Below are 27,029 nucleotides of genomic sequence, written 5' to 3'. Positions count from 1 at the left end.
GTATATATGTAAGTCAGTTGATGACTTGTGGGAGTTGACGCTATTATATGGGTTCTGGGGACCAATCATACCATCAGATTTGGCAGCAAGTGCTTTTACCTGCTGAGCTAGCTCGCCAGCACCAAATATACAGCTTGTATAGACCTCTGATACACTGTCTATCTGGAATAGTTTGGAAAGAGAACACAGAAGTCACTTCTGCAGCTAACAACCTGTCAGCAGATGACGACGTCCCCTGGTTGGCATCTCCATTTTCATCCCGCTCCACCTACCAGATGGATATTTCTTCATGGAGTAAAGTTCCAGGACAGCCAGGAATACACAGAAAAACCCTATCTTGAAAAACAAACAAACAAAAAATGTTGCCTTTATTTTCACCAAGATTTGGTTTAGTGGCTTGAAAACACCTTGGGGGTACACTGTCACCCCTAAGAGACTAAGAAGTCAATGGTGTAACTGTAAAGATAGGTTCAGTCCACTATGTAGGGAGCTGGTCATGTCTAGACAATAAATAGATACTAGCCAGTTGTCAACGTTAGCCAAGCTGTGCACCAAGAAGTTAGCCTCTGAATCAAACTGTCACGGCTGGGTGTGAAATGTCCCCAACATTGTGTAATGTGTGAACATGCAGTCCCATGCTGTTTTGTGGAACCTTTGGGGCAGGAGGCCTGGCTGCTGGAGGTGGTCACTGAAGGTGCGCCCTGAGGGTTATAGGCCAGCCCCACTTCTGTTGACCCCTGCTCCCTTATCTGCAAGATTCAAGCAAACCAAGCCTGCCGTAAGCTCTGGGCACGCCAGATGCCATGCTTTCTCCATCATGAAGGATTGTGCCCTCTGAAGTGTGAATCAAAAATCAACATTTCCTCCCCAAATAGCTGCTTCTGTAAGGTACTTAGTCAAGAAAATGCATCCTCACCTAGTCAACGAGGCATGGAGGTGAGCCACATCGGTATCTGAGGGGAAAGTGCGAGGTAGAGGGTGTGGCAAAGCACAGGTACCGTGGATGCTGTGACATGTTGAGGAAGGACCGGAGGGCTAGAGTGTGCAAAGCAGTATGACCAAGGACCATCTGGCCTGGGACAAGCAGGGCAGCCCTGAGCCCAAGCCGGTGCCTGCACATCAACCTGCCCAGCTTGCCCAGCCTGCAGAAATGAATCACTGTGGCTGTCAGTGGCTGGTTGTAAAGTAACTGGAATTTTAAGACTCTTGGCTGTGCATTGTTATTGAGGTGACAGTTGGCAAACTCATTAATCGTGGAATCACAGAACTAAGCATAGTAGCAAATGCCGTCCAGAAGGTGAGGCTGGAGGAGGCACACCCTGCACCTCATTGGTCTATAAGGTTTCACAGTGATGGGGCGAGGGCAAGAGGCAGTGTTGAGAGGCTACATGGAAGGCGATGTGTAATGAGGCGAGAGCTGCATGGGTAAGATGGTAGGTTCAGTAGGTAAAGACGTTTCTGCTGAGCTCAGGTTCAGTCCCCTGGACCCACATGAACCAATTTCCCCAAGTTTTCTGACTTCACCCAAAATCTGTGGCACATATGCACCCCAACATGCAAAAACAGTCAATCAATTAAATGTATCACTTGCTAGGGACAGTGATTGACAATATACTTCCTACAACATATGACATTTCTGAGATCAAAAGAAGACACTCTTAATTTTGTGAGGACACAGATATAAACTAGGGCTGTCTGGGCAACCAGAGATATCTAACCAACATAAATGAGGACTGAGAGCTAAGTTTAGACTTAGCAACTCGGGGACACTGTTTGTCTGGCCAAAGGTAGTTCTGTTGAGTCAGAGGGCCGAGTTTAGTCAGGTTGGGTTGAATTCGAGAAACAATTGGAGGACTGTGGACAGGCCACTCTTTTAGGATCTTTGCTCTAGGTGTCAGAAAAACAACAGCTATGAAAGATAAGAAAGCAACATTTGGTAATTTTTGATTGGCGATGTTTTATAAATCTTAGCTAATGTGAATGATCGAGAAAACATGAACAATTGACAATGAGGTTGGAGTTGTCCAGCATGTCCTGGGGAAGGAGAGGGGACCAGGATCTGATGGACAAACAAGGCTGAGAGCCACTCCTCAGATAGTGGCCAGCATCCCAGATCAGGGAGGAGGCAGGCACACACAGGTGGGTGGGTGTCATGGCAGGGCTGGTGATCTGTCAGCTGACAGTGAGCTGGCAGCAGGAGAAGGGGCATTGTAACCACTGTCCAGGAGGTTTGAAAATCATCATTCAGGGAGACAGAAGATTGCCTAGCATCGTGAATTTAAGATGGTGTCCACAGAGGAGATGCCACTTCCACCTAAGAAGTAGAGGAGTGGGAACCAGGGATGCTGCTAGGTTGATCAAGAGCTTGACTAGAATAGGTGGTACCCTTGGCTCTATCCCCAGCACCCAGAAACCTGGTGTGGTGGTGCATGCCCATAATTTCAGCACTTTGGGGGGTGGAGGCAAGAGGATCAGAAGTTCAAGGTCAGGTAAGGTTATTTAGGGAGTTGGAAGTCAGTCCAGGTAGCCAAATCCCTGTCTCAAAACAAAAACTAAAAATAACAAAACAAAACAAAGAGGGAAGAAAATTATCACACCCTAAACTGCTATACAGCCACAGTGTTTTTTCTTTCTTTCTTGAAGTAGAGAGTTGATGCCACAAGGCAATGAGCTGCCAAAACTTTGAGAGCAGAACTGGGGCTCACTAACCATGTCACCTGTGGCACAGCAGGGGAAAAAGCGAAACAGCAGCTGCAAGAAGAAACTAGTAAAGTGCAGAACCAACCGCCAGCAGCCGCATGTGGGTTTGGATAGGCAAGCTGGGGTCTGACCCAGGGTATGAGCACTCACAGGCTCCCCCCAGCTCTTGGGAAAGGCGGAAGACAGAAGGGAGAGCTGGAGAAAGGCCCCCTGGTGGTTCAGGCATGGAAAAGGTCATGGATGGACAGGAAAAACTGGACACTAGAAATATTTGAGGGGATGGGGGTCAAGAATTCCATAAAACCAGCACAATATATCAAAGCATAGGTTCAGAACCCGAAGTGATATCCACTACCTTTATTTGCTAGAACACAAACAAGATGTCACCACGGTTGCATGAGTTCTAATTGGTCTTATAAACACGCTATCAAAATGTGAACAGGTCCAAGCAAAATCACACCAGATGCGTAGCAGGCCTAACTGATAAGACCAAGACTAAAGAGAAAACCTTTGAAGGGAGTTGTAGGGAGGAGGGGGTGCAGGGTGTACACAGGCAAAGGGATCAGGTAGGCAGTGGGTCAACATCATTCAAATGCTGGATGAAAACAAGTGACCCGCAATTCTGCATCAGAAAACAAAACAAAACAAAACAAAACAAAACAAAACAAAACAACAAAACTACCTTACAAAATGGGGGACGGGGAAGGGATAAGGCAGAAGACAGATAGAGCAGGACAGCTGATGTCCCCTCTGGCCTCTGGGATGAGTGCACACACACACACACACACACACATACAAACACACACACACACACACACACGTGCAGCACCACACACCTTCCCACACACTATAAATAAACAACATAATTTGTAACAGAAACTCGGACTTCTGCAAGAGCAGCATGCTTCCTTAAGCCTGCAACCACTTTTCCAGCTCCAGAGAAACTCACTTGTTTTGTTTGCTTTGCTTTTTGTTTCCTTTTAAAATTAATTAAATGTATTTGCTGATTTTACATCCTGACAGCAGTTTCCTCTCCCTCCTCTCCTCCCATCCCCTCCCCCTTCCTCCCCTCTGCCCACCATCCCCAATCCACTCTGTTTCTGTTCAGAAAGGGGCAGGCCTTCCATGGGTGTTAAGAAAGCATGGCATATCAAGTTAAGGAAGGACTAAGCTCCTCCCCTTGATATTAAGGCTGGGCAAGGCAATGCAGTATGAGGATGAGGTTCCCCAAAGCCAGCCAAAGTGTCAGGGGCAGGCCCTGCTTCCCCTGCTAGAGCCTCAGGTAGACCAAGCTTCACAGCTGTCACTCATATGTAGAAGGCCTGGGTGAGTCCTCGGCTTCTAGTTGTCTGTCCAGAGTCCATGAGCTCCAATGGGCCCAGGTTAGTTGTTTCTGTGGGTTCCCTTGTGATGACCCTGACACCCCCCCCCACCCTCTGGTATAATCCTTCCTCCCTCTCTTCTACAGGATTCCTGGAGCTCGGCCCAGAGCCTGGCTATGGATCTCCGCATCTGCAAAGAAATCCACTTTTAAAAGGAGAGTATCCAATGGGACAGAACAAAGGACGAGAAGAGATGCACAGAGCAGATGCTGTTCTAAAGAGCTGGTGTCACACAGTGTTCAGTTCCACATAGACATAACCACGGAAGACGTGTGCCCCTGACAACATGCTCCGGAAAGCTGCCAACGCTGAAGGAGAAAGACAAATCCAGTAAAAGGCTTTGTAGCCCACTTTCACTATTGACAAAGAGACCTGATTAGTGAGAGTGTTCACCTTGACCTCACTGACACAGAACATGGAGAAGAACATGCACGTGATCATCTCCAGTGTTCAAGAAACACTTTCTGAGGAAGGTTGTTCCCTAATTTTCTGAGAAATCACCATGCTGATATCCAAAGGGGCTGTACCAGCTTGCACTCCCACCAGCAATGCAGAAGTGTTCCCTTTACCCCCTATCCTATCCAGCATAAGTTGTCATCTGTGGTTTTGATCTTGGTCACTCTTACAGGTATATGATGGAATCTCAGAGTTGTTTCAATTTGCATTTCTCTGATAGCTAAGGATATTGAACATTTCCTAAAATGTATTTCATGCTTTTAGATTCATCTGTTGAGAGTTCTGTTTAGGTTTGTACCCTAATTTTTTACTGGATTATTTGTTCTTTTGATGGTCAATTTCTTGAGCTCTTTCAAGACCCAACAATACCACTTTTGGGTATAAACCCAAAGGATGCTCAACTGTGCCACAAGGACATGTGATCAGCTATGTTCACAGCAGCTTTGTTTGTCATAGCCAGAACCTGGAAACAACCTAAATGCCCCTCGACCGAAGAATGGATAGAGTACACATAGTGGAAAAAATAATGACATCTTGAAATTTGCAGACTAATGGATGGATCTGGAAAATATATTGAGTGAGGTAACCCAGAACCAGAAAGACAAATATCATATGTACTCACTCATAAATGGATTTTAGACATAAAGCAAAAAAACAAAAAACCCCAAAACAAACAAACAAACAAACAAAAACAGCCTACAATTTACAATGCCAGAGAACCTAGATAACAACAAAGAAGACCCTAAGAGAGACATACATGAATCTAATGGACATGGGAAGGAGACAAAGGCAAGATCTCCTGGGTAAATTGGGGGCATAGGTAGGGGTTATAGAAGAGGATAAAGGGGAGGGGGCATGGAGGGAAGGGAGCAAAGAAAAATATATAGCTCAATAAAATAATAATAAAAAAGATTTTTTAATGTGAATAAAGAAACATTTTCTGGGGTACAGCTGTCATATTCTGGGTTGTAGAATAAACTTCAGCAACGGTGAAAGAATCAGAGCTGTGACCTTCCACTGAGTTGGTGTGTTTCCTGCTTAGAGTCACCCACCTCACACACCTAGTGTGGTCACAGACAGAGGAGGCGAGCACTGGATTGAGCTAGGCTTGTGGCTGTTGTTTTGTTTTCTGGTGAAGGGCTTTGAAGAGGGAAAGAATGAGGGGACTGTAAAGAAGGTTGTAAGATGGGATCTCCCACTTGAAACTGTTAGGTTTCAACTATGAAATGTCTCTCACAGGCTCACATGCTCCATCTTCGGCTGCTGCCAGCGCTGCTTTGGAAAGTTGAGGAAACTATAATACCGGCCTTGCTAGAAGGTGGTGCTAGATGGGTGGGCCTTGAGGGTATAGCCCGCTTCCTGCCCAGTCTCTGCTTCCTGTCCTGCAGAGGGGCGAGGAAAAAGTCCCTGCTACACTTTCCCACTGCCATGGATCCCCGCCTCTACGCCCTGTCCTCCGTGGTGGATGGTAGCCCCCACATCATGAACCCAGACAAACTCTTCCCACTGGGCACTGTATCAGGTATTTGGTCACAGCCCAGAGGAAAGTCACCAGGCAAGACACAAAGCAGGAACAAAAGCCGTAGGAATGTTGTAGAACCAATGGGTTGGAAGCGTCTGGCGAAGAGAAGTCATACCATACAACAGGAAGAGGGGAAGGAACATGAGCCGAGAGCTGGCGGAGGTGGCACACTCCTAGCGCTCGGGAGGAAGAGGCAGGGGGATCTCTGTGAGTTCGAGGCCAGTCCTGGCTACAAAAGCTAGATCCAGGACAGGCTACAAAGCTACAGAGAAACCCGGTCTCAAAAAACAAAAACAAAACAAAACAAAAAAAAAGGGGGGGGGGAGGATATAGCGAATGTGCACAGAGCTGCTCTTAGTGGCTGCAGCTCAGGACGGATCCTGTCAGGACCCCAAGGGCAGGCCGGTACAGATGCCTGAACACTAACACACACTACTGAGAAGCAAGGCTTAGACCTTCTCCATTGCCACACCTCAGCACTGTAGCCCTGTCTTTTAGTTACAGGACAAACCACATACAGACAACACAAGCCCTCACCCTTACGCTGATCTGGTCTTGGCACAGTGTGTTCTCAGAGTTGCAAATTTTAAATTAACAATACAAGGACTCCATTGTAACACCAAACACCCCCTAGATGGAGCCTAAATTCGAACAAACATAAACCAGGCTACGATTATTAGAATCCTAAGGATGGGCAGCGGGAAATCACCCTACACCTCTGTCCTAGCACAGTTCAGAATTCACCGCACAAAGGCAGGCAGGAAGGAGGAGAAACAACACACTTGGCGCACACCGCACTCAGCAATGCTGTGGGGATCCCCAGGACCGCCGGCCTCCACGGCTCCCCTACTTCCCAGACAGCTGCTCATACAGCTTGGGAACATAGTCGTCCCACTCTGCCTGGTAACACGTGCCCGCCATCTGGGCTCTCAGGTGACACTTTTTGCATATGGGAAGGCTGCCATCTTGAACTTGGGAGCATCTGGGACATTGAGGACCAGGGTGTAAAATTTCCCTGAGTCAAGGCCATCCCATGAAATGCTGCTGGGGCTATTCTTAACCTAGGTGGGCATCAGCACTTTGCCCAGTTCATCCACCTCCACCCTGGCGTAGCTAACCTGCAGCTCGTGCTGGAGACGATTGTCCACCTCCTGCAGGCTCAGCAGCCCGGACTACTGGCTGATGACGGCAAGCAGGGTGACGAGAGTGAGGACACATGCGGTGTGAGTCCCGAGTGCCTCGAACCCAGGACACGCTTGTTAGTGTTCAGGCATCTGTACCGGCCTGCCCTTTGGGGTCCTGACAATATCCGTCCTCAGCTGCAGTCACTAAGAGCCGCTCCTGTGCACATTCACTGCGTTCCATTTTAAAAGGTGGGTCTCTCCCTCCCTCTTTTTCCTTCCCCCTCCCTGTCTCTCTTCTGTTACTCTCTGCCCTCCTCTCTCCTCTTCCAATAAACCTCCACGTGAGTCCTGTTGTATGATGTGACTTCTCTCCCGCTATTTTTTAGGTTACCACAGAGCTGGTCGGAACTGCTGGTGTTTGGGTCCCAGAAGTGAAGTGATTACACAGAATGGCCTGAACAGCTGCTTGTAATTGGTAATGTTGGTAATGACAAGATCAAGGGTATGGCTCCAGGAACGAGTAACCACGAGGGCCCTGATCACAGGAAGAGACAAGGTGAAGACTTGAGTCACAGGGTGCTGGGGACAGTGAGGGCCAGCTGCTAAGGTCCTACAGTCATGGAGGAGTCAGTTCAGGTGGGAGGTGATGTCGCGGCAGGAGTGAAGGGTAGAGTCGTGAGAGTCCAGGAATGGGGATGGGCGTTCAGTCTGAAACTAGCGTCCGGGAGCACAACGCCCCTTACTCCTGTGTTCCAGGGTGCCAGAGAGAGGAAGCGGACTTCAGAGAGGACAGAGGATGCTCGGTTGAGGGGGTGTGAACTTCTGTCACCTGTGAGGCAGCAGGAGCCTCTCTCTAAGTGCTGTGGATAGAGCCAGGCTGTAGAGTTCCGTGTGTCAGGTTTTTATCCTTTCTACCTGAGAGTCCAGGAAAATCACAGCAAAAATAAACTTGTTGATTCAAAGTAAACCCACATGAAGACTCACCATTATGCAATTTCAGGGGAACTGTAAGGGGAACATAAAGATCCTACAAGCTTGCGGAGAGAGAGAATATTGATAAAAACGAAGAGGAATCGGAATCATCTTTTGGTAGCAACGCTAGAGACACAAAGGTGTGTCAATCAGCTTTCTATTACTATGACAAAATAGATGACAACTCTTAAGAGAAAAGGTTCATGCTTCTCTTAGTTTTTATGGAAAATTGTTCTGAGTGACTTCTGGAAGGTTAAATACGTACAAACAATTAAGCCAATAAGGAAGACCAGCATTAGCTATAGATAAAAACAGAGAGTAGAGCAGGAAACCTCCCCGTTGAGCAAGGCTTGGCCGTGACTACTGTTTGTCCAGGCATGACGACATAAACAGAGCACTGATCTGCCCAGGGACTGTAATAATTACACGGAGGGAGCGGACAGGAAGTGAGGATACTGCGATGGAAGAAGAGAGACAGATTCCCATCTCCCCCCACAGGAAGTCTGTGGCTCAAGGAGAAGACGGCAGCCCTCACACACCAGTTAGAAACACAGAGATGTGCGGTCTCATGAAAACAGCAGGTTAAAGTGGCGGCCTCTAGGGTCAGGACCTTGCGGAGTAGGCAAGAGGTGGGGCAGGAAATGGTATTTCATTCTATCAGACCGATTTGATGTTTGAGACAATGTGCTCTAATAATAAGACAAAAATTGACTGAAAAGACTAAAAGAATAATTTCCTCTAAGGAGAGGGCGTTTAGTGTCTGTCTCTGAGGCCCTGCTGTCTTTTGGCCTTGGCTTAACGTATGGCACAGAAAATAATGGCAATTCTCCCCAAGCTAGCCTCTAATTTTCTATAGAAGCATTAAAATACACCATCACACTCTATCTTAGTATAGTAGGTACCCTGCACTAAACCTTACAGCAAACAAAGAGAGTGATCCATAGGCTAGGGATTGCAAGCAAGTAGAAAGCACTTACATGCAGGGTAGACAACAGCCTAAATGTCAGTTGTGTGCGTCAGCCTTCCACCACATCGACAGAATAGCCACCATCTCGTGATAAGGGAAGACATTTCCCACGGCTTCAGCCGTGAGTCTAGTCGTGCATGCTTGGCCCTGGTGCTCTGGCATTGTTGGTGTCACCGAAGTTTCTGGTGAGAGTGCAGGGAGCCAAAAGACAAGGCTGTTTGCTTCGTTGTGGTCCAGGAGCCAAAAGAGAGAGAAGGAAGATGGCCTGGGTGCCACTATCCCCATCAATGACACATCCCAACGATGTAACTTTCTCTAATAATCCCTCTACTTAGAGACTCCACCACTTTGCACCAGCACCATGGCCAAGTCGTTAGGACACGGCCCCTGGGGAACACTCAAGACACCAACCACCGTTATTTGTCATGTAGCCTTTCTGACTTTGTGGGACACCTTTAGACTTCGAAGTCTAGCCCTCAGCCCAAAGGTGGCTGTAGCATCTGATACTCCAGGCTTCAGCCTGTGTCCATCTTGCCTTTGAGATATGGAACCCGCCCCTGAGAGCTGGGTCCTGCTCATCTCCCCACCCCCAGCACAGAATGGACCCAACAGGTTCTAGCTGGATGAATGCTGCTTCCCTGCCCTCAGAACCATTCATCCACGGGACTGAGAGGACCCCTGCCCTATTTCATCTGTGGACTCCAAGATGGAAGCTAGTAGTTGTGCAGGGTATGGAAGTGTGGAGGGTGTGTGTGTGCGCACGCATGTGCTCCTGTTCCTCAGCTTGCTGTCACAGCCACAGCGTGGGTGGCTTTAAACAATGAGCCGTGATGGAAGTTCTGGAGGACAGTGCTCTAAAATCAAGGGTTAGCGTGGTTGGGCTCCCCACAAATTCTCTAGAGAGGACCCTTCTTTCCCTGTCCAGCAGCCTCATGAGTTCCCGACACTACCCTGGCTCTGCCCCCACCTGCACATGCCTTCTCTTCTGGGTCTGGTGAGGTCTGTGTTCCCCTTGTGCTGCACAGAACTAAATTAGGGTCACATTTGTCCCACACGTCGTTGCTCTGCTCAGCTGCATCTGCTAGGACTCTGAAAAGCAGGCCATAGGCTGACGTAGTTCAGACTCAAATGTACCTTTTGAAGGGGAAACAATTTGGCTTTTATGTGTGGCAAACAGATATCCTGGCAGGCTTACCTCTCCCTGGCACCACGAGCCCCCTCTCCAGGCAGGAGGGCTTTATACAGACCCCCACCCGGGTTCTTGCAGGTGGGTCTCCCAGCCAGCTCCTAGGAAGAGGACTCGGCATGACTGCCGGGAGGTCAATCTGCACTTCAGAGGAGGTTCTTAAAAACCAGACACCAGGGCTAGAGAGATGGCTCAGTGGTTAAGAGCATTTGCTGCTTTTGCAGAAGACCCAAGTTTGGTTCCCAGCACCCAGGTCTGGTGGCTCACAATGATCTGTAGCTACAGCTCTGGAGGATCCAACGCCCTCTGCCCACACCTCTGCCCACACCTGCGCTCACATACACATACACTCGCACATAGAGGTCTTAATAAAGGTCTTAAGAAACAGAAAGTTAAGCAAAGGGACTAAATGATACACGGTGAATGAAAAGATAGAATTTTAAATTTGGCGAAAGTCAGCAGGTGAACTATTCAGGAAAGTCCTCCCTGGAATCTGGGTATCTCATTTGTCTTCTCATAAGCAGATAGAACGCAGAGAATTCTGGGTATCAGTCTCCATTCTGCTTTTGGGAAGACACAGACGGGGCATTTTGGGTGGCAATGTCCATCCTGCCTTTGCACAGGATGCATTTTGAGTAATAACAACCATCACACTTCTAGAGAACACTGGAAAAACATTCTGGGTAACAGCATCCATCCTGCCTCTGAGAGAGTTAGGATTCTGGGTAACAGCATCCATCCTGCCTCTGAGAGAGTTAGAGAGAATTCTGGGTAGCAGCATCCATCCTGCCTCTGAGAGAGTTAGAGAGGATTCTGGGTAACAGCATCCATCCTGCCTCTGAGAGAGTTAGAGAGGATTCTGGGTAGCAGCATCCATCCTGCCTCTGAGAGAGTTAGAGAGAATTCTGGGTAACAGCATCCATCTTGCCTCTGAGAGAGTTAGAGTGGATTCTGGGTAGCAACACTTGTCACCCTGAGAAGACCCCGTGTTTGCAACGCTCTTCTCACACCTCAGCTGCCTTTGTACCTCAGAGCTTCCCATCATGGCTAGAAAGCTGGGGACAACTGTAGGCCTGAGATGCTCACCTGCTGTAGCAAGTTGGGCCTGGCTTTTCCTGAAATCTGATGACTAGCTCCTCTTCCTTTGCTCCAGTGACCGACCTGAGCCCATAGTGACTCAAAGGTCGAAGCCCAGAGTCATGGAATTCTTTCCTGTCATGGAAGAGACAGTGGTCTCATTGTTGGGATGACACAGTCTTCTGGGTGGCAATGTGCTGGGTTGTTGTTGTTGTTGTTTTATTTATGCCCAGAGGCTTTGGGGATAAGAGCAGGAGGTCACGCAGGCTGGTGTATTTATCTGTAAGGCACCGCAGTCATTGTGAATCATCTCTAACGACTCACTCTGCCCTGTAATTGTGAGGGAGAAGTTTGTCTTGAGCCCCCCTCCCCCAACTACCGTTGTTTCCTCAGTTGTGACAAGACACACCAGTTCTTCCAAAAACAATGGTCCACACCTGTGTCATCTTGCCTGGGGGGGTCTTCATTCCCAAGGAGCAATGTGATGAGAGGCACCCAAGACTGTCTTCCCCGAAGAGAGCATAGAGGACTCTAGACAGTGCACTCTAACTGCTCAGGGTGGATGCGGACAGCCGGCTTCCTCCCAGAGTCCCCTCTTACCTGGGAAGCCTAAGGGCGCCCCAGGGTGAGGGTGGCCACCGCAGTCAGACCTCAGGACCAACCATCAAGTCCTACGAAAATAGACTTCAAAGCCACGATAAGAAGAAGACATGTAATGACAGACTGAGCCTCCTTTCATCTAAACATCTGGAATCTCCAGGATACAGTAATTACACACACACCCCAAGAAGGAGGAAGCCATGCTCGTCACCATGGCTGGGCACCTCAGCTCCCTAGGAGCCAACACTGACTCTGAACTAGGCGTTCCGTGGGGTCCAGCCGCAACCCTGTCAGTGCCTTCTTATGTCAGGTCCTGTACCTGGATTCACTGTTAAAAGTGATAAAACTTGGTCTGGCAAGATGGCCCAGTGGGTAAAGGCACTTTGCCTTCAAACCTGGTGGCCTTAGATCTATCCTCAGGACCCACGTGTTAAAAGGGACCAGCTTCGGCAGGTTGGCCTCTGACCTCCACAGGTGCACCAAGGCATGTGCACTTTCTGCCTCCAAATAGAGAAGGTGTCATCCCATTTTTTAAATAGGAGAAATGAGGGCTGGAGAAAGGGCTCAGCAGGTAAGACCTCTTGCTAATGTAATCATAGGGATTGGGGCTTGGATCCAAGTGCCTATATAACAAGCTGGGCATCTTCCTAAAAGCCTGAACCCCAGGTCCAAGTAGGGCAGGAGGATGGCTGGGATTTCAGCCCAGCTGAGGCTCAGAGAGACCCTGCCTCATAGGTAAAGACAGACAATGTCCCAGGAGATCACTGATGTCTTCTTCTGGCCTCCATGAATGCACAGGTACACACGTCTACAGGTACACAGACACATATGTACCATGAACACTCGCAAAGATAAAAAAAACAAACAAATCTTTTTTTAAAAGGTAACCGGTAAAAACTAGAGCCTTGTGAGGTACTGGCAGGTGAAGGTGTGTGAGGACCGCCCTGCTTCAGGAGGACTGCGCACCCGTTTTGCAGTCCTCATGACTGGCACTGTGAGCTGGGAGGGAGGCTGGCTGGCCTGCAGGCTGCCAGCCAGGGCTCCTAGATGGGTAAGGAACTCTAATGGCACAGATTGCCGGAGTCCCTTGGAGAGTTCACTCACACAGAACTAGACTGTAAGGGTGGGAGGAGGCAGAATTCCTGTCCCTGGAGGCCACCCTACCTTCCCGGCCAGCCCTCAGGCTGTGATACCACAGCCCCATTTCCTGGTCACTAGTGCTTACACAAGGCTTAGTCAAGATTTCTGGGGACCTGATAGCATGTGCGGAACAGCAGAGATTGTCCTAGATTAAAATGTTATCGTGTTCCTTTGGAAACTCCCACAGTGGCTTCTGAAACCTTCCTTCTAGGAAAGCCAACTCATTCTAACCTCAGTCTGGTCAGGAACATCGACAGTCATTTTCAAATACTGTGCTGCTGTGTGCTTGCTGCCTTCCCCAGGGATGGAGGAATATTATTCAGGGGGTGGAGGTGGGATGGGATGGAAGTCGTTCCTTCCTTTGCTGTTGAAAAGAGGGACAGTAATCTGAGAGGAAGCTGGGACTTCCTCACTCCTCCACGGTCTCTTAGAAGAGGCAGCTCCAATGGAAACTTGGTTGCACTGGGGGTTCAGGCAAAGGGTTGGTGCATGGAGCATAGGAATACAGGGTGTTTGGGACCCAGCTTGGTGTTCTGAGCCCAGCAGGTGGGGCTTGCTAGGCAGTTAAGGCCAGATTAAAAAAATATCCTTGGAAGGCACGCCACAGGGAGAGGTGTGTGAAAACAAGCAGTCCTTAGGGGCATTTCTGGATTAGTGGGGGAGTGCGCCCCCTGGAGGTAGTGCAGTAAGTCCTAGAAGGACACCGATGTTCTCCTGAACATGGTATCAAAGTTTGCCCATTCACTGGGCATGGGAGCACCTGCCAATTTTCTGGAAGACAAATGGCTGCCCGTTGAATACCCCATATCTAGTGAGAACTGAAGGTGGGAAGCACGGGTTTTCAAAGTTGTTTTGTGGTTAATGTGCAGGGTTGGGGCCAAACTCAAACAGGGGAAACTTAATCATCAACAGGGCTCCCGACTCCTTTATTTTTCTTTTAAGCCCTCGTTGATGTACACCCAGGGGTGCTTGTGGTGCTAATAACAATAGCTAATATATTTCTTATCTCAGAAGAGCTCAGCATGTTCAGTAGAGTAGAATCCCGGTGAGAGGGAACCACTGATGTGGGATGTCTTTCTCTACCCTGTGAATATGTGTTGCTTTTATTGGTTGATGAATAAAAGCTGCTTTGGCCTATGGCAGGACAGAATCTAGCTTGGTGGGAAATCCATATAGAGATGCAGGTGAAAAAGGGCAGGGTTGAGAGAGATTCCAGTGAACCACAGGAGCCACAATGTACCAGAGAACAGGCAACACCACGAGGCCACATGGTGAAACACAAATTATTAGAAATGGGTTCATTTATATGTAAGAGCTAGCCAGTAAGAAGCCTGAGTCATTGGCCAAGCAATTATAACTAACATTAAGCTTCTGAATGATTATTTTATAGGCAATTGCTGTACCAGTGGGCAGCAGAGAAACTGGACCCAGCAGGACCCAGTGAGATAGAGAAAAACTTCCGGCTACTGTTAGCTTTGCTATACAGGAGGACACTGAGAGGCCAGGTAGCCAGTAAATGACAGTTCTGCGACTTGAATCCAGCTTGGCTCCAGAGCTCCCTCGGCCTTTCCCTGACAGCACCCCCACTCCCAAATGAGACAGGGGGCACCTCACAGCAGCACTGTGTACCCAAACTCAGGAGGGCTCTCATATGAGGGCAGGCATGCCAGGATTTGTGAACATGGGCTTGTTGCCCCTTCTTTATCCCGAAAGGTTGAGAACCTACAGAAGTTAGGATCAGGGATGAGAGCGAGGAGCAAACACCTCTGCGCCTCATCTGCAGACTGGAGGAGGCGCAGTGGGTGAGCGATGCTATGCTGTCTCCAGCTCTTCTGCTCCGCTGCTCTGCGGCCGTTCGTGCTGGTGCCAAGGATGGGTGTGGAGGCACAGGCCTGTGACATCGGCTCTTGGGAAGCAGAGCAGGGGGAACAAGGACAGCTAGAGCTGCACAGAGAGAGTTTGACTCAAGAATAGATAATGAAATTTAAAAAAGCCAGGTAGTGGTGGTGCACACCTTTAATCCCAGTACATAGAGGCAGAGGCAGGTAGATTTCTGTTTTTGAGGTCAGCCTGATCTACAGAATGAGCTCCAGGACAGCCAGGGCTACACAAAGAAACCCTGTCTTGGAAAACAAAAACAAAACAATCAAATAAAAAAGTAAAAGGAAAGGAAGGAGAAAAAGAAAGAAAGAAGGGAAAGAAGGAAGGAAGGAAGGAAAGAAGGAAGGAAGGAAGGAAGGAAGGAAGGAAGGAAGGAAGGAAGGAAGAGAAAGCAGAGGCCAGATCCTACCTGTATAAACTGAGCAGGTGGGTCTGGATGCTATTCACAGACAGGACAGCAAATCCACAGGCCTAGAATAAGAGGCCATGCCAGCAAACACTACTGCCCACAGTGGGAGAGAGGAAAACTGCACCCTACCCCAACAGTCTCCCAGAAACAACCACAGTGTTGGCACATGGCCAACCAGCAGGATGCAGGGACCTTCCTATGTGCCACCAGAAGTAGCATCCCCAAATGCAATCTGTGGGAAAGAAAGTGGACCGGAGAGCTGGGTCACCCGGGTGATGTGATGGGTATTTTCGTGGCACTCCGAGGAGGAGCACCGGAAGGGCAGTGACAACACAGTCAAGGGCCAGCCTTGTCCCCACCCGTGCTGGTCACCTGCCCCCAGCCAGCAGCAGAGTCGATCCAGATGGCTGAACGTGAAGTTTGTGACCAGGTTCCAGGTCCACTGCTGTGACTCCTGGTGTGTGTAGATCAATTTAAGCACCAGGTTTTGATCTTTTCCAGCTGGTTTGTCTGGCCTGCGCCAGGTAGGGCAGGGGACGCTGTCTTCTTCCCTCCTTCTGACAAAGCATTTCCCCTGCAAGTGTGTGGCCAAGCTTTGGAAAGATTGCCTTTTCGGGAACTCTCAGAAGGTGACCTGGCCTCTCTTTGGGCAACAATGGGGTCTCTGTCCCGGGTCCCCATGTTCTGATTACCTCAGGTATTATTTCTCCCTTTTACAGATGAGGAAGCTAAAGCTGGACCCAGGTGACCTAAGGGCTCACCTCATACCATGAATGGCCCTGGCTCCTGTGTAGTGATCCATACCATGTCTAGGTTGAGCTGGAGCCATTGGGGTGACTGCCCCCACGTGGGTACCAGGTAGTGTGTGGTGTTCAGGTCTGTTCTGAGTTCTTAGGTGATGGAGGAAGCTCATTGTTTTCAGTTAGTCCTTTTGCTAAAGAGAGAAGAGAGAAGCTGTACAGGTCACATGATAGTGCAGCTGGAAGTGGCGGAGTAAGGACAAAACCCCGGGAAAGCGAGCAGCTGCTGCCATCCGGTGGTCATCTTGGGTAGTGGTCATGAATTGAAGGGCTTGGTGGCTCAGCAAAGTAGTTGTTATCTGGTGGCTGGTCCTTTTTCTTTTCTTTTTCTTTCTTTCTTTCCTTTTTTTTTTTTTTTAAATAATGACTCCACAGCCATTTGAAATGAATGTTTATTCTGTTTATAGGCTATTTGCATGTCCACTAAACCAATAAGTTTTTTATTGTTACATTAATCAAACCTACTATATTCACACATGCACATACAGACACACATGTGCATGTGTGCATGTGTATGTACATATTTATGTATATTTTATCTAGTTGGTGTGGAGGTGAGGAGGCACAGAACCTCCCATTTAAAGTTGTGAATTCTCCATTTTTTCACATTCCCATTTCTCTTATCTTCATTAAAAAGTAAAAGTCATCTCCTTTCTTTTTGCATTTGTTTGTTTTATGGGTGGGAGTCCCACAGTGCACGTGTGGAGGTCAGACACCTCTCCTCTCACCATGTGGGTCTCAGGGATGGAACTCAGTTCCTCCGTCCTGGAGGCGGGAGCCTCTGCCCACTGAGCCCCTGCCCTCCTTTAGTTCTGAGAGCGCTTACATTGGGATGAACTTCTAGGTCTGAGCTTGTCCCCGTCCTTTAAAGACGTCACTCCACTCTTCTTCCTGACTTTGTTTCCAACAAGAAATGGCTCTTATCTTCTTTGTTCCCAAGTACATACTGGGGGTTTTGTTGTTGTTGTTGAGATGGTGGTGGTGTGTGTGTGTGTGCATGCGTGTGTATGTGTATGCTTGTGTGCATGCATATATGTGTATGCACCTGTGTGTGCATGCATGTGCATATATATGTGTGTGTGTTGTGCATAGGTATGTGATATGTGTGTGTTGTTTGCATGCATGTGTGGAGTATGTACACAGGTGCATGCAGGGAGTCCACAGTGTGCATTGGGTGTATTCCTCCATCACCTCCATCTTTATTTTTGAGACACTGAACCAGGAGCTCATAGACTCAGCGAGGCTGCTATGAGTCTCCACCTCCTAGCACTGGGGCTACAGAGGTATACTGTCACCTTGGATTTTAGTGTATGTGCCGGGGCTTGAACTCAGATCTTAGTGCTTGCCTGGCAGACACTTCACCACTGAGCCCTCTCCCTAGCACACCGATTCATTTTTCATAGTTATTTTTATCTTTTATGATTTGGAAGCTATATAGTCTTTTAGAAAAAAATCATCTTTAAATTTTTATGTTACTTCTAAGCTAATCATTACCATGGACTCATGTTTGTGCTTCCTAAACTTATAGGTTGAGGTGAATTAATGCAATGCTCTTCTAACCATTTAAAAACTGAAATAATGTATTAAACCTCTCTTTTCAATGAGAAATTTAGCATGTTTTACCTCTATTCTCCTCTGAGTTATTATTTATATTTACTCCAATAACTATTTTTAAAACATTTGCGTTTGGTTTGTAGATGAGACATTAACCTTAGGGTGTATATTTAATTACTCACTAACTTGTTGTAATTACTGGGTTATTTATACTGATTTTCCAATCATGTTAGTCCCAGCCACAGGTATTCTTAGGTGGCTCTGGGACTCATGACTATACCTATCTTATGTTTTTCTCAGTCTGCTTTAAAACATGGTAGATATCTCAATCAAAGGCTTAGTGAGATGCCGTAGACCCTAGCTCCCAGCTTGCACTGGAGATGCCTCATCACCTTTCATGTTTCTAGTAAGTGGGGGGCACTCTGCTCCCCCTTCTGCATGTCTAGTAACTTCAGGGGAAACATGAGGAGGACACGGCTCCAATCACCGTCTTTAAATATTTTATTATTTGTAAATTCTGTGTGCATGGGTACCTGCACATGAAGGCAGGTACCCACAGAAGGCAGAAGAGGGCATTGTATCCCCGGAGCTGGAGTTACAGGCAATTGGGAGCTACCTGATGTGGGTCTGGGAACCCAATCTGAGTCCTCTGAAGGAGGAGAACGTGCTCTCCGCCACACAGCCATCTCCCTGGCCCTGCTATCATCCTTAAGCCACAGCAAAGGGGAACAGAAATAAATGCCCAGGTGTCTTGCCTGCTCAGGGTGATTTCAGCAAAGGTGCAGGACAGCTTTGGATCAGGAGGGGCTTGGGTGTCCTTCCTCTCAGGTCCATAAGGAGCTGGTGGAGGGGAGACACCCAAATGGCAACAGAGGAAGATGGGACTCTGGCTGTGGTGCTGGGTGTAGGATAGACCTGCCTAGAGTAGAGGCCTGGGCTGAGGGCAGAGCATCTTTTGTGGAGCATAACTTGGGGTCCTGGGACCATTGGTGTAGTGGGAACAAGGTTTTTTGCACTTGGGCTTCACCAGGTGTGAACTTAAGGCCTCGCAAGTCCCCTTGTTCAGAGCCCATGGCCTCATCTGTAAATAGCTGTAGAATTGACCTTTGGCTTCTGGAGCTAAAATTGTACAGATGGTCTGTACAATATGCTCACAATACCTTGTGTCTATGTGTATGGATGCTTAGTAAGGGCTAGGTAATTCGCATCCTCCTCTGGTGTGGGGTGGCGTTCATGCATGTGTGTGTGTGTGTGTGTGTGTGTGTGTGTGTGTGTGTAGTACAGAGGTTGACATCAGGCATATTCCTCAATCACTTTCTACTTTTCTTCTTCTTCTTCTTCTTCTTCTTCTTCTTCTTCTTCTTCTTCTTCTTCTTCTTCTTCTTCTTCTTCTTCTTCTTCTTCTTCTTCTTCTTCTTCTTCTTCTTCTTCTTCTTCTTCTTCTTCTTCTTCTTCTTCTTCTTCTTCTTCTTCCTTTTTTGAGACAGTGCCTCTCACTGAACCTGGAGCTCACTGGCCAGTGAGCCCCAATAATCCATCTCTTCCTTCCCAATGCTAGGGTTTCAGGTACAGCCAGCCATACTCAGGTCCTTGTTCTTGTATGGTGAACACTTTACCAACTGAGCCATCTCTGCAGTTTGTTGGCAGAGGCATGCTTGTTCATTCCTGGTCACCCAGATTTGAAATAACCACACAGAAACTGTATTAATTAAATCACTGCTTGGCCGCTAGCTTCTTATTGGCTAGCTCTTACATCTTAACCCATTTCTACTATTTTAAATTTTACCATGAGGCTTGTGGCCTACTGGCAAGGTTCCACCTGGCAGCTCACGTCTTTCGCCTCTTGTAGCTACATGGCATCTCCCTGACTCTGCCTACTTTCTCCCAGCATTCAGTTTAGTTTTCTCGCCTAGTTCTACTCCGCCCTATCACAGGCCAAAGATGCTTCATTATTCATTAACCAACAAAAGCAACACATGTACAGAAGGACCTCCCACGTCACCAGTTCCTTCTGTACATTTTTTAAAATACAGAGGTAGGAGAGGACAGAAGGAGCTTTTCCTCTTCCACTCTCCACCCCAAGCTCACACCCTTTCCTCTTCTGGAGTGACTTCTCTCTCCCAAGCTGCTGCCAGTGTAACAGCTGCCTCCATTCCGGCCTCCACACCTGCAAATGCAGGGATAGCCTTCTCTGTTGTGCCTCTCTTATCTGCTGCAATACAGCCTCCACAGCTGTGCTGGCCCCACCCAGTCTCTCTCTGTGCAGAGGGCTCTGCTTCTTGACCTTCCCTCACCAGAACTCAGCAAAACCATGTTTATCTTTCTGCATGTGAAAAAGGCTAAAGTTCCCTGTGTGATCCACATTTCTATATGTGGGCCCCCTTTCTGACTTCCACCTCCCCAGGAGCACCAAGTAGCCGACAGAGATGGGTCACACACATTGGGAAGTCAAGCACATCTGGTTTACTAGGGTAAGGTCTGCAGGTGAAATAACAGCACACACAGAGAAACCCATGGGCAGGGTCCACCCCAAACACAGTCAGATACCAAAGCAGAAAAAGGCCTTTGGAAAGTTCTCATGAAAATCAAAGGGAAGCTTTGTTGCTCATAGATTCAAACAGAAAACCATATAAAACCAACCCATAAATATATATTATATATGTATATTATATATATATAAAATTGCAAAATAAAACCCAAGAGCCTAACCATCCAACTGCACATCAGTGGCTCAATGTGTTATCATAGAGAAAGGCAGAACCGTTTGTGGGGATGATGTATGATCTTGGGGGAGGGCGGCATGTCACAGCACAGTGTTACATGGAATCCCTCTTCAAAACCTCAAAGTACTAGGAAAAGCCAAACACAGACAGCCTATATACAAGGGAAGACAATAAGTCATATTCTCATGTGACGATTGTCCAACAGACATTTCACCACCACCACCCACACATCACTCACGAGACACCGCACTCCCTGGCCATCCTGGGTTCCTGGGACCCTGCACCCCCTGGGTCCTGCTAGGTGCCTGTTTCACCCACTTTGTTTAACCCTTGGACTCGGGACCTTTAGCAATTCAAGGAATTTACAGACAGGGCAGTCTTGTGCTATGAGTCACCAACCACAGTAAGACCCACAGACACAAGATGGCACTGACATGGGGGTCTGGAGCTTCCCCAAATGTATTGTCATCATATAAGGTTCTGAGACATTTCCCAAGTGAGACCCCCTGACTTAGGTCCAGCTGCCACTTTGATTCATGTTAAAGGGGCCACAGGTTGGTTTTCAGGAAAGAAGAGTTTAGGTCCTTCCCAACATTTCTTGAGTTCTGGTGATGTCATCTCTGCCCAAGAGACAAGGGAAGTATCCTCAGGGTCCAGCCTCACCAGGTGCTTGGGACAGAGAGGGTGAGGAAGGAGCTGGGGGCCCAAGGAAGATTCTGCCTTATCAGGCACCTGGGCCCTCCCGGCATCGTGAACCTCCTTTATCTCTGGCCCCAAGTCTTCAAGGGGATGACTCAACTTGTGGGAGAATCCTGATGACAACTGCCACAAGTGTCAATTTGGCAAATCCTAATGTCACCCATATGTGAAGGAGGTAGGAAAAGACTTCCATACTTTCTAGGGACATCCAGCACTGAGTCTTGCTAACTGTCCCCATGGAAAGCAGCCCTCAAGGGCACTGCCAGGGCAGAGACAAGGAAAGGTGCTTTGTCCGCTGAAGGATATCCCACTGTGTGAAATCCCCACAGACTAGGTGGCTTCCCCAGTGAGGGCAGAGGGGGTCAAGAGCCTTGGGAACAGAGCTCTCTATGTGGCCTCATTTCTGACAGGAAGAGCACCGCATCCTGGTTGGACAGGGCTCTGGGACGCAGTCCCACACAGACACAGTCACTGTGGCTGCCTTTTCACATTGGAGGAAGAGGATGTGCACAGAGAAAACAAATGGACGTGTTCGAGAACTTCAGTTGCCTCTGGCCTTTTGTTCTCTATGAACTCACATGTTTCAGACCACTCGTGGCGCAGGCATGATGTCCTATTACATGTCCTGTAAGCTGTGAGGTGTCCTGTCCTGTCCACGGGCGTGGAGGGCAGATGTCTAGCATTACACTCAGGTCTCACAGTTTCTGAATTATATGGGGGGCGGGTCATAGAGAGTTTAATTGGTCTTAGTGGCAAGAAATGCAAGAAGCCTTAGGCCCTCTCTGGCCACAGTGGATGGTAACTATGCCAAGAGCCAGGGTATCTGTGGGGCCACATGTGTAAAATGAGCAAGGGATGAATGAGTGTTTCAATAGTCCCTTTCAGCTGTCAGGAACTCATAACCTTTGGCCTAGAACTAAGACATAAAACTAACACTTATGAAAAGGCCTGGCACAGTGGCCTCCACAGGGTATGTCCTGTCCCTAAGCAAACATAGGTCTAACTTGGACACTCAGGGGTGAACGGTTCTTTCAGAGCCATTACATTTTCTGCTCACACCAACAGGAGCTGTGGCCCTGTTGTCACAAGGCTAGACGCCCGCCATCTTCCATGTTGTCATCCCATAGGGGCTAGGTTTAGGTATGTCTATGACTGGAGGGCTCAGAACAGTGCCTTACCATGGGTTTGTGAGAGACTTGTGGTCCTCAACCATGTCCCTCACATCCTCTGTCCACAGAGCAAGGACTTCACACTCATTACCAAGTAGCAGCTGACCCTTGTCATGGCTCAAGAAGGACCAGACCTTGGGTCAGCTGATAAGAGCCCAGATGCAGGCTGGAGCCAGAGTATCTCTGGGCAGGTCTCCCTCCCTCTCCAGTTTGGGGGATGGTCACACAAAATGGGTAGCCCTCACAGATCACAACCGTTCCCAGTGTGTGACATCACAGGAGCTAGGGTCGCCTCTCTCTGTCCTAGTCCTATGCACCTGTATGTGGAAACAGGTCAAGAAGCAGCTTTGTTTTTCTCATCAGCTGGTCACACGGTAGCACCAACACTCCTCTCAGGAGCAATTCCAGTGGCTCAGTGAGAAACAAGCTGATGCCCGGTCAGCTCTGAGCTTACAAACACCCCTTCTCATCAGCGAACCTTGAATCAACTCTGACACAGAGCCAGAGAAATGCCCTGTCTGGCCTGCACAGCTGTGTCTACAGTCTCAGAGCTGTGCACGTCACATCCTTTATGTACAAGAAGGAAATCGACAAAATGTCTTTATACTCCCATGATCTCATCCCAAAGCAAAATAGGGCCCGGGGCTGTGAACCTAGCATCATTAGCTCGCTAAAGACTTCAGGGCTTTTCCCCAAGAATTCCGTGAAAGGAATTCTGAGCTAGGAACCCTCTGCAGCAGTGAGGAGAACACAGCACGAGGTCAGCCAGCAGTCTCACACACACTCTCCACGCGGCCACGGAAGGGACTCTCCAGTGCACTTCTATTAACGATTCTACCCTAATTAGTAGTCCTCATGCCCAGGACACGGTCAAATTCAGATCTCCCACACTGTCTACAAGTCTCCCTATGACCCGGCCTTGCCCACCTGGGATGTGACCACTTCTGTCACCTTTCACGTAACACTATGACAGTACCAAGAGGCCCAGAAAGACAGGATGTGGAATCCCATGCTCCCGCATCTGTCCACCTCTGCTGACTTACCCCCCAAAAGTTCCTCTCATTTTAAAACTAATACAGCCATCAATTTTCCCGAAGGCTTCCCCGTGCCCATCACAGGACAGTCACTGCTGTCCTGGCTCTCTGCATACCCTGCCTGCTCTGTAACTTGTCTGCATGTCTCAGATGCTCATAGATGCGTGTTTTCTGAACATACAAGGAATAAACAGATGGGCGAGTATGAGCTAAACCATGACTTTGACTCCAATATGACACTACAGCAAAGCTCCGACATTTTAACCTTAGCAAACCTCACTGTCATAAAGATAAAAAAGGGAGCATGTCGGGCAGAGACAACAGACTTCATCCTGAGCACCAGCTCACACAAGCGCCACCTCTGCGGGGTCGATGCCTCTCATCATTTTTTTTTAAGTGTCTCACATGAGTGGATGGTTAATGACTATTCAGAGAAAATGAATGAATGTGAAAATTATTTCTAAGAAGGCAGCTCCTATAGGAAGATAGAAGCTTCTGAGCATTCAGGCAGGGGCACTGGGTTGTCTATAATTAGACTTGACCCAGCCAGAAAGCAGAGCAAACACAGGACCTGGGCAGTAACCACAGTTCGGCACTAGGTTCTCAGATCTGCTCAAGAGACGACAGCCAAGGGTGGTGGGATTTCCTGCTGCAGCCATAGGGTTCAGCTCTCTGTGTTCAAAGGCATAGATCTTACCACTACCCCTGGTCAGCAGGAGCTGACCGCATCACTTAGGTGGACAACAGGTGATCTAACATCATCGCAAGTGCTAAAGCCACACAGCCAAGACCAGTTGCAGAAATGGCTAATGGGTCAAAGCCACTGTCCACTCACCGCAGCTTGGAAGAGCCAGCACTCGGCTCAGACTGACCTGGGTTCAAACCCAGCCTTCAGGTCTTGCTCGGCAAGTCAGTTATCCCTGAAGGGGTTCAGTTTTCTTTCAGAAAAAGGGAGGAGTCGGGACGACAGAGGGTAAAGCCTGTGTGGTGTCTGTAGACAGCAGGTGTGCAAAGTGAAAATGATGAGTCAAGGGATGTCAAAAATACCTTTACAGTAATCGGGACGAAAAGGAGAAGTGCTCCTTCAAGATGCTGTGCTTTAAGGAAGATGGATTGTCTTAGAGCCAGAGTGCTCGTCAGCCAACAGGATTCCTTGGGAGGATATGAAAAACCAGTGTTGACTTTTAACATAACAGCTGTACCTATCACCAAGTCTGGGTTGCAAGAGTGAAGGGGTTAGGAATGCCAGGCGTGTCTCTGAGAGTTAGTGAGAGAATCTGACTGTCCTCTGCTGCACCTTCTGTGACTCAGAGTTGGGACCCAAAGAACCAAGGTCAAGATGCCAAGAGTAAGATGCTCTGGTCTATGGGCAAGGGCTCTTGGGCATTTGGGAAGGCCAAAGGACACATGACTGCCGGGTGCAGCCCTGCATATTATACAAAACCAAAGCGGCATTTGACCTTCCTCGCATAACTCAATGCCAGCACAAGGATTTAGATGCCCTTGAGTTCCTGCCCTATGCATGAGACTTTTTCTTATGTTACAGTTGGGTTTAATTTTGCAGCCCATGAGATGCACAATATAGACAGGCCAGGATCCTAGCTCTTAGATTGATGGCTCTCTGTCCACTCGTTAAGCTGACTAGGCTTGCCTTCTATCTGTCAGATCTTAGGGTTCTTCCATCCATCACTCAATGGGTTCCATGTCAAAAGCTCAGGATTAGTGTTTGGAAAAGTACAAGCTAAGCCATCAGCCTGGGGATAGAAGATTAATTTCTGTTGGGAGGAGGGGGAGCAGGTCAGTTTGCCTGGTTACTTTGAGCAGGGGGAAGGGACCCAAAATGGAAGAGAAGAAGCATGGCTTCTTGCTGTGGAGACAGCTCCATCAACAAGAGGCAGGTGTCCTGGGAAGAGATGGAGTTTACTCAGAGGAAGCCTTGGCCTGCGAGCATTTGTAACCATGCCTAGTGCTCGGCTTTCCTGCCCTGGGCTCAGGCTGGCAGGCGGTGTCCTGACAAAGGCAGCCCAGGACTAGGCAGTGTTAAACGGAGGACAGAGCACGACCATGGGAGTCAGGAAGCTCAACTTTAGGGCAGGCTCTGCCACCAACCAACTGTGATTGTGGGCAAGACACCTGGCTGCTCTGGGAAGGCTGGCTCTAAGCTCCCCTCTGAGTGTGATCCCAGGTCCTTCTCTGTCCCTTGTTGGCCCTGTGCTCCAGGGGCAGAGTTGGAAGAAGGGCAGGGAAGAAGGGCAGGGATGCAGCAGGAGCCACAGATCAAGATTCCACCTTCTCCTTCTTCTTGCTCTTCTTCAGGAAGGAGGGCGTTCGGAATTTCTTTTTCTTTTTGGAGGGTGATTTGGAGGGCGAGCCCTCTGGGGACAAGGGGCCACTCGTAACTGACTCGGTTTTGTCCTTGTAGCTGTCACCATCAGTGTCAGCATTGGTGGTCATCTGGCCCAGTCCTTTGCTGAGGACCTCTTCTGCACTTGGCTCCTCCTCCTTCCCGTTCACCACGACCCCTTCCTGTTTTGTTGGCTCAGGTTCCGTGGTGGCTTCGCTGTCTTCTGTCTTCTTGGCATCTAGGAAAAGATCAGAAGACCCAGATTGTAAGATTTCATGAAGGCGAGTGTTCAAGGGGTCAACAGAACCACTTCTAGGGGAGGTCTGGAGTCAAGGGTGGGCAGGCTGGCATGGGGTGGGAGCAAGGGTCCTGGAACAGAGGAGGGGTGGCATTCTCACCTTACACCACCTGCCTTGGGGAACACAGCCTGGGCAGGCGATGCTCTGGGTTCTTGTCTACATATGGAAACACATGTTGGTTTCTGAACAAGCACTTAATTAATTCAGGCATTGAATGAGAATGAGGCAGCACACCCAAGGGAGGAGAGAAGCTGTGGGCTGCATGTCCTAGTCATCTCGGTGCAAGCCTTGTGATAAGCAGCCCAGCTGCACCAATCAAAACATGATGATCACAGGTCTTCATACCTTCATAGCATCAGGGAACATAGGGAACCAGTGTCTTCCCAGGGGAAGGAGAGGAGAAACAGGAGGGATCCAGCATTTCCATAATACACTCAACAGTCCGAAGGGGTCCTTTCATTCTAGTGGCTGCCAAGGCTCAGGATCACTAGGCTCCAAACTCAAAGGCAGCATGCTTAGCCCCAGGTACTAAGGTCCCTTGCTGTCTCTTCTCCCCAACTATGTAGGTTTTGAAACCTCTGTGTAAAGAGGAAGGAGGGGAACTATAATGCCGCAGACACTGAAATGGAGAAAGTGACTTAAAGACTGTCTGGCTCCCTCCTCCCCATTTCACAGCTCAGAATGGGAGAGGCAAACAGTGCAGGATCAGGTCCTGGCTTCTGCCTCCACATGTTTTCCATCCATGGGTGAGAGGCTTGTTGGTGTGTGGACAAGTGTGCTGTGTCTGCTCAGCGTAACTGGGAGGTGTGTGAGAGGTGAGCATTTGAGTGTGGTGTAGATTCTGTGTATATGCATGTGTATGGTGTGTGTGTGTGTGTGTGTGTGTGTGTGTGGTGGGATTCTGGGTACCTTTGAGCATGAGCATCACCATCAGAAGGACTGGCACATGCTCTGCTATATGGGAATGGGAACAATAGGGGAAGAGGACACT

The 27,029-nt window shown here is 48.6% G+C and overlaps 1 protein-coding gene across 1 annotated transcript in view; it reads right to left on the bottom strand.

Moving 5' to 3' along the window:
* Positions 1–20,304: 20,304 nt before the first annotated feature.
* Add2 (adducin 2) overlaps positions 20,305–27,029 on the bottom strand; it is a 45,390-nt gene continuing 38,665 nt past the window's right edge. The window contains exon 16 of the mRNA XM_050165471.1: positions 20,305–25,977. Within this exon, the coding sequence (XP_050021428.1) occupies positions 25,673–25,977 (305 nt within the window). The 3' untranslated portion in view covers positions 20,305–25,672. The remainder of the gene's footprint in view (positions 25,978–27,029) is intronic.

Source organism: Alexandromys fortis, unplaced genomic scaffold (assembly GCF_014885135.2).
Source record: "Alexandromys fortis isolate MF-2015 unplaced genomic scaffold, M_Fortis_MF-2015_v1.1 scaffold_158, whole genome shotgun sequence".
NCBI lineage: Eukaryota > Metazoa > Chordata > Mammalia > Rodentia > Cricetidae > Alexandromys > Alexandromys fortis.
The sequence above is the reverse complement of the archived record's forward strand: the minus strand, read 5'-3'. Positions and strand labels throughout refer to the sequence as shown.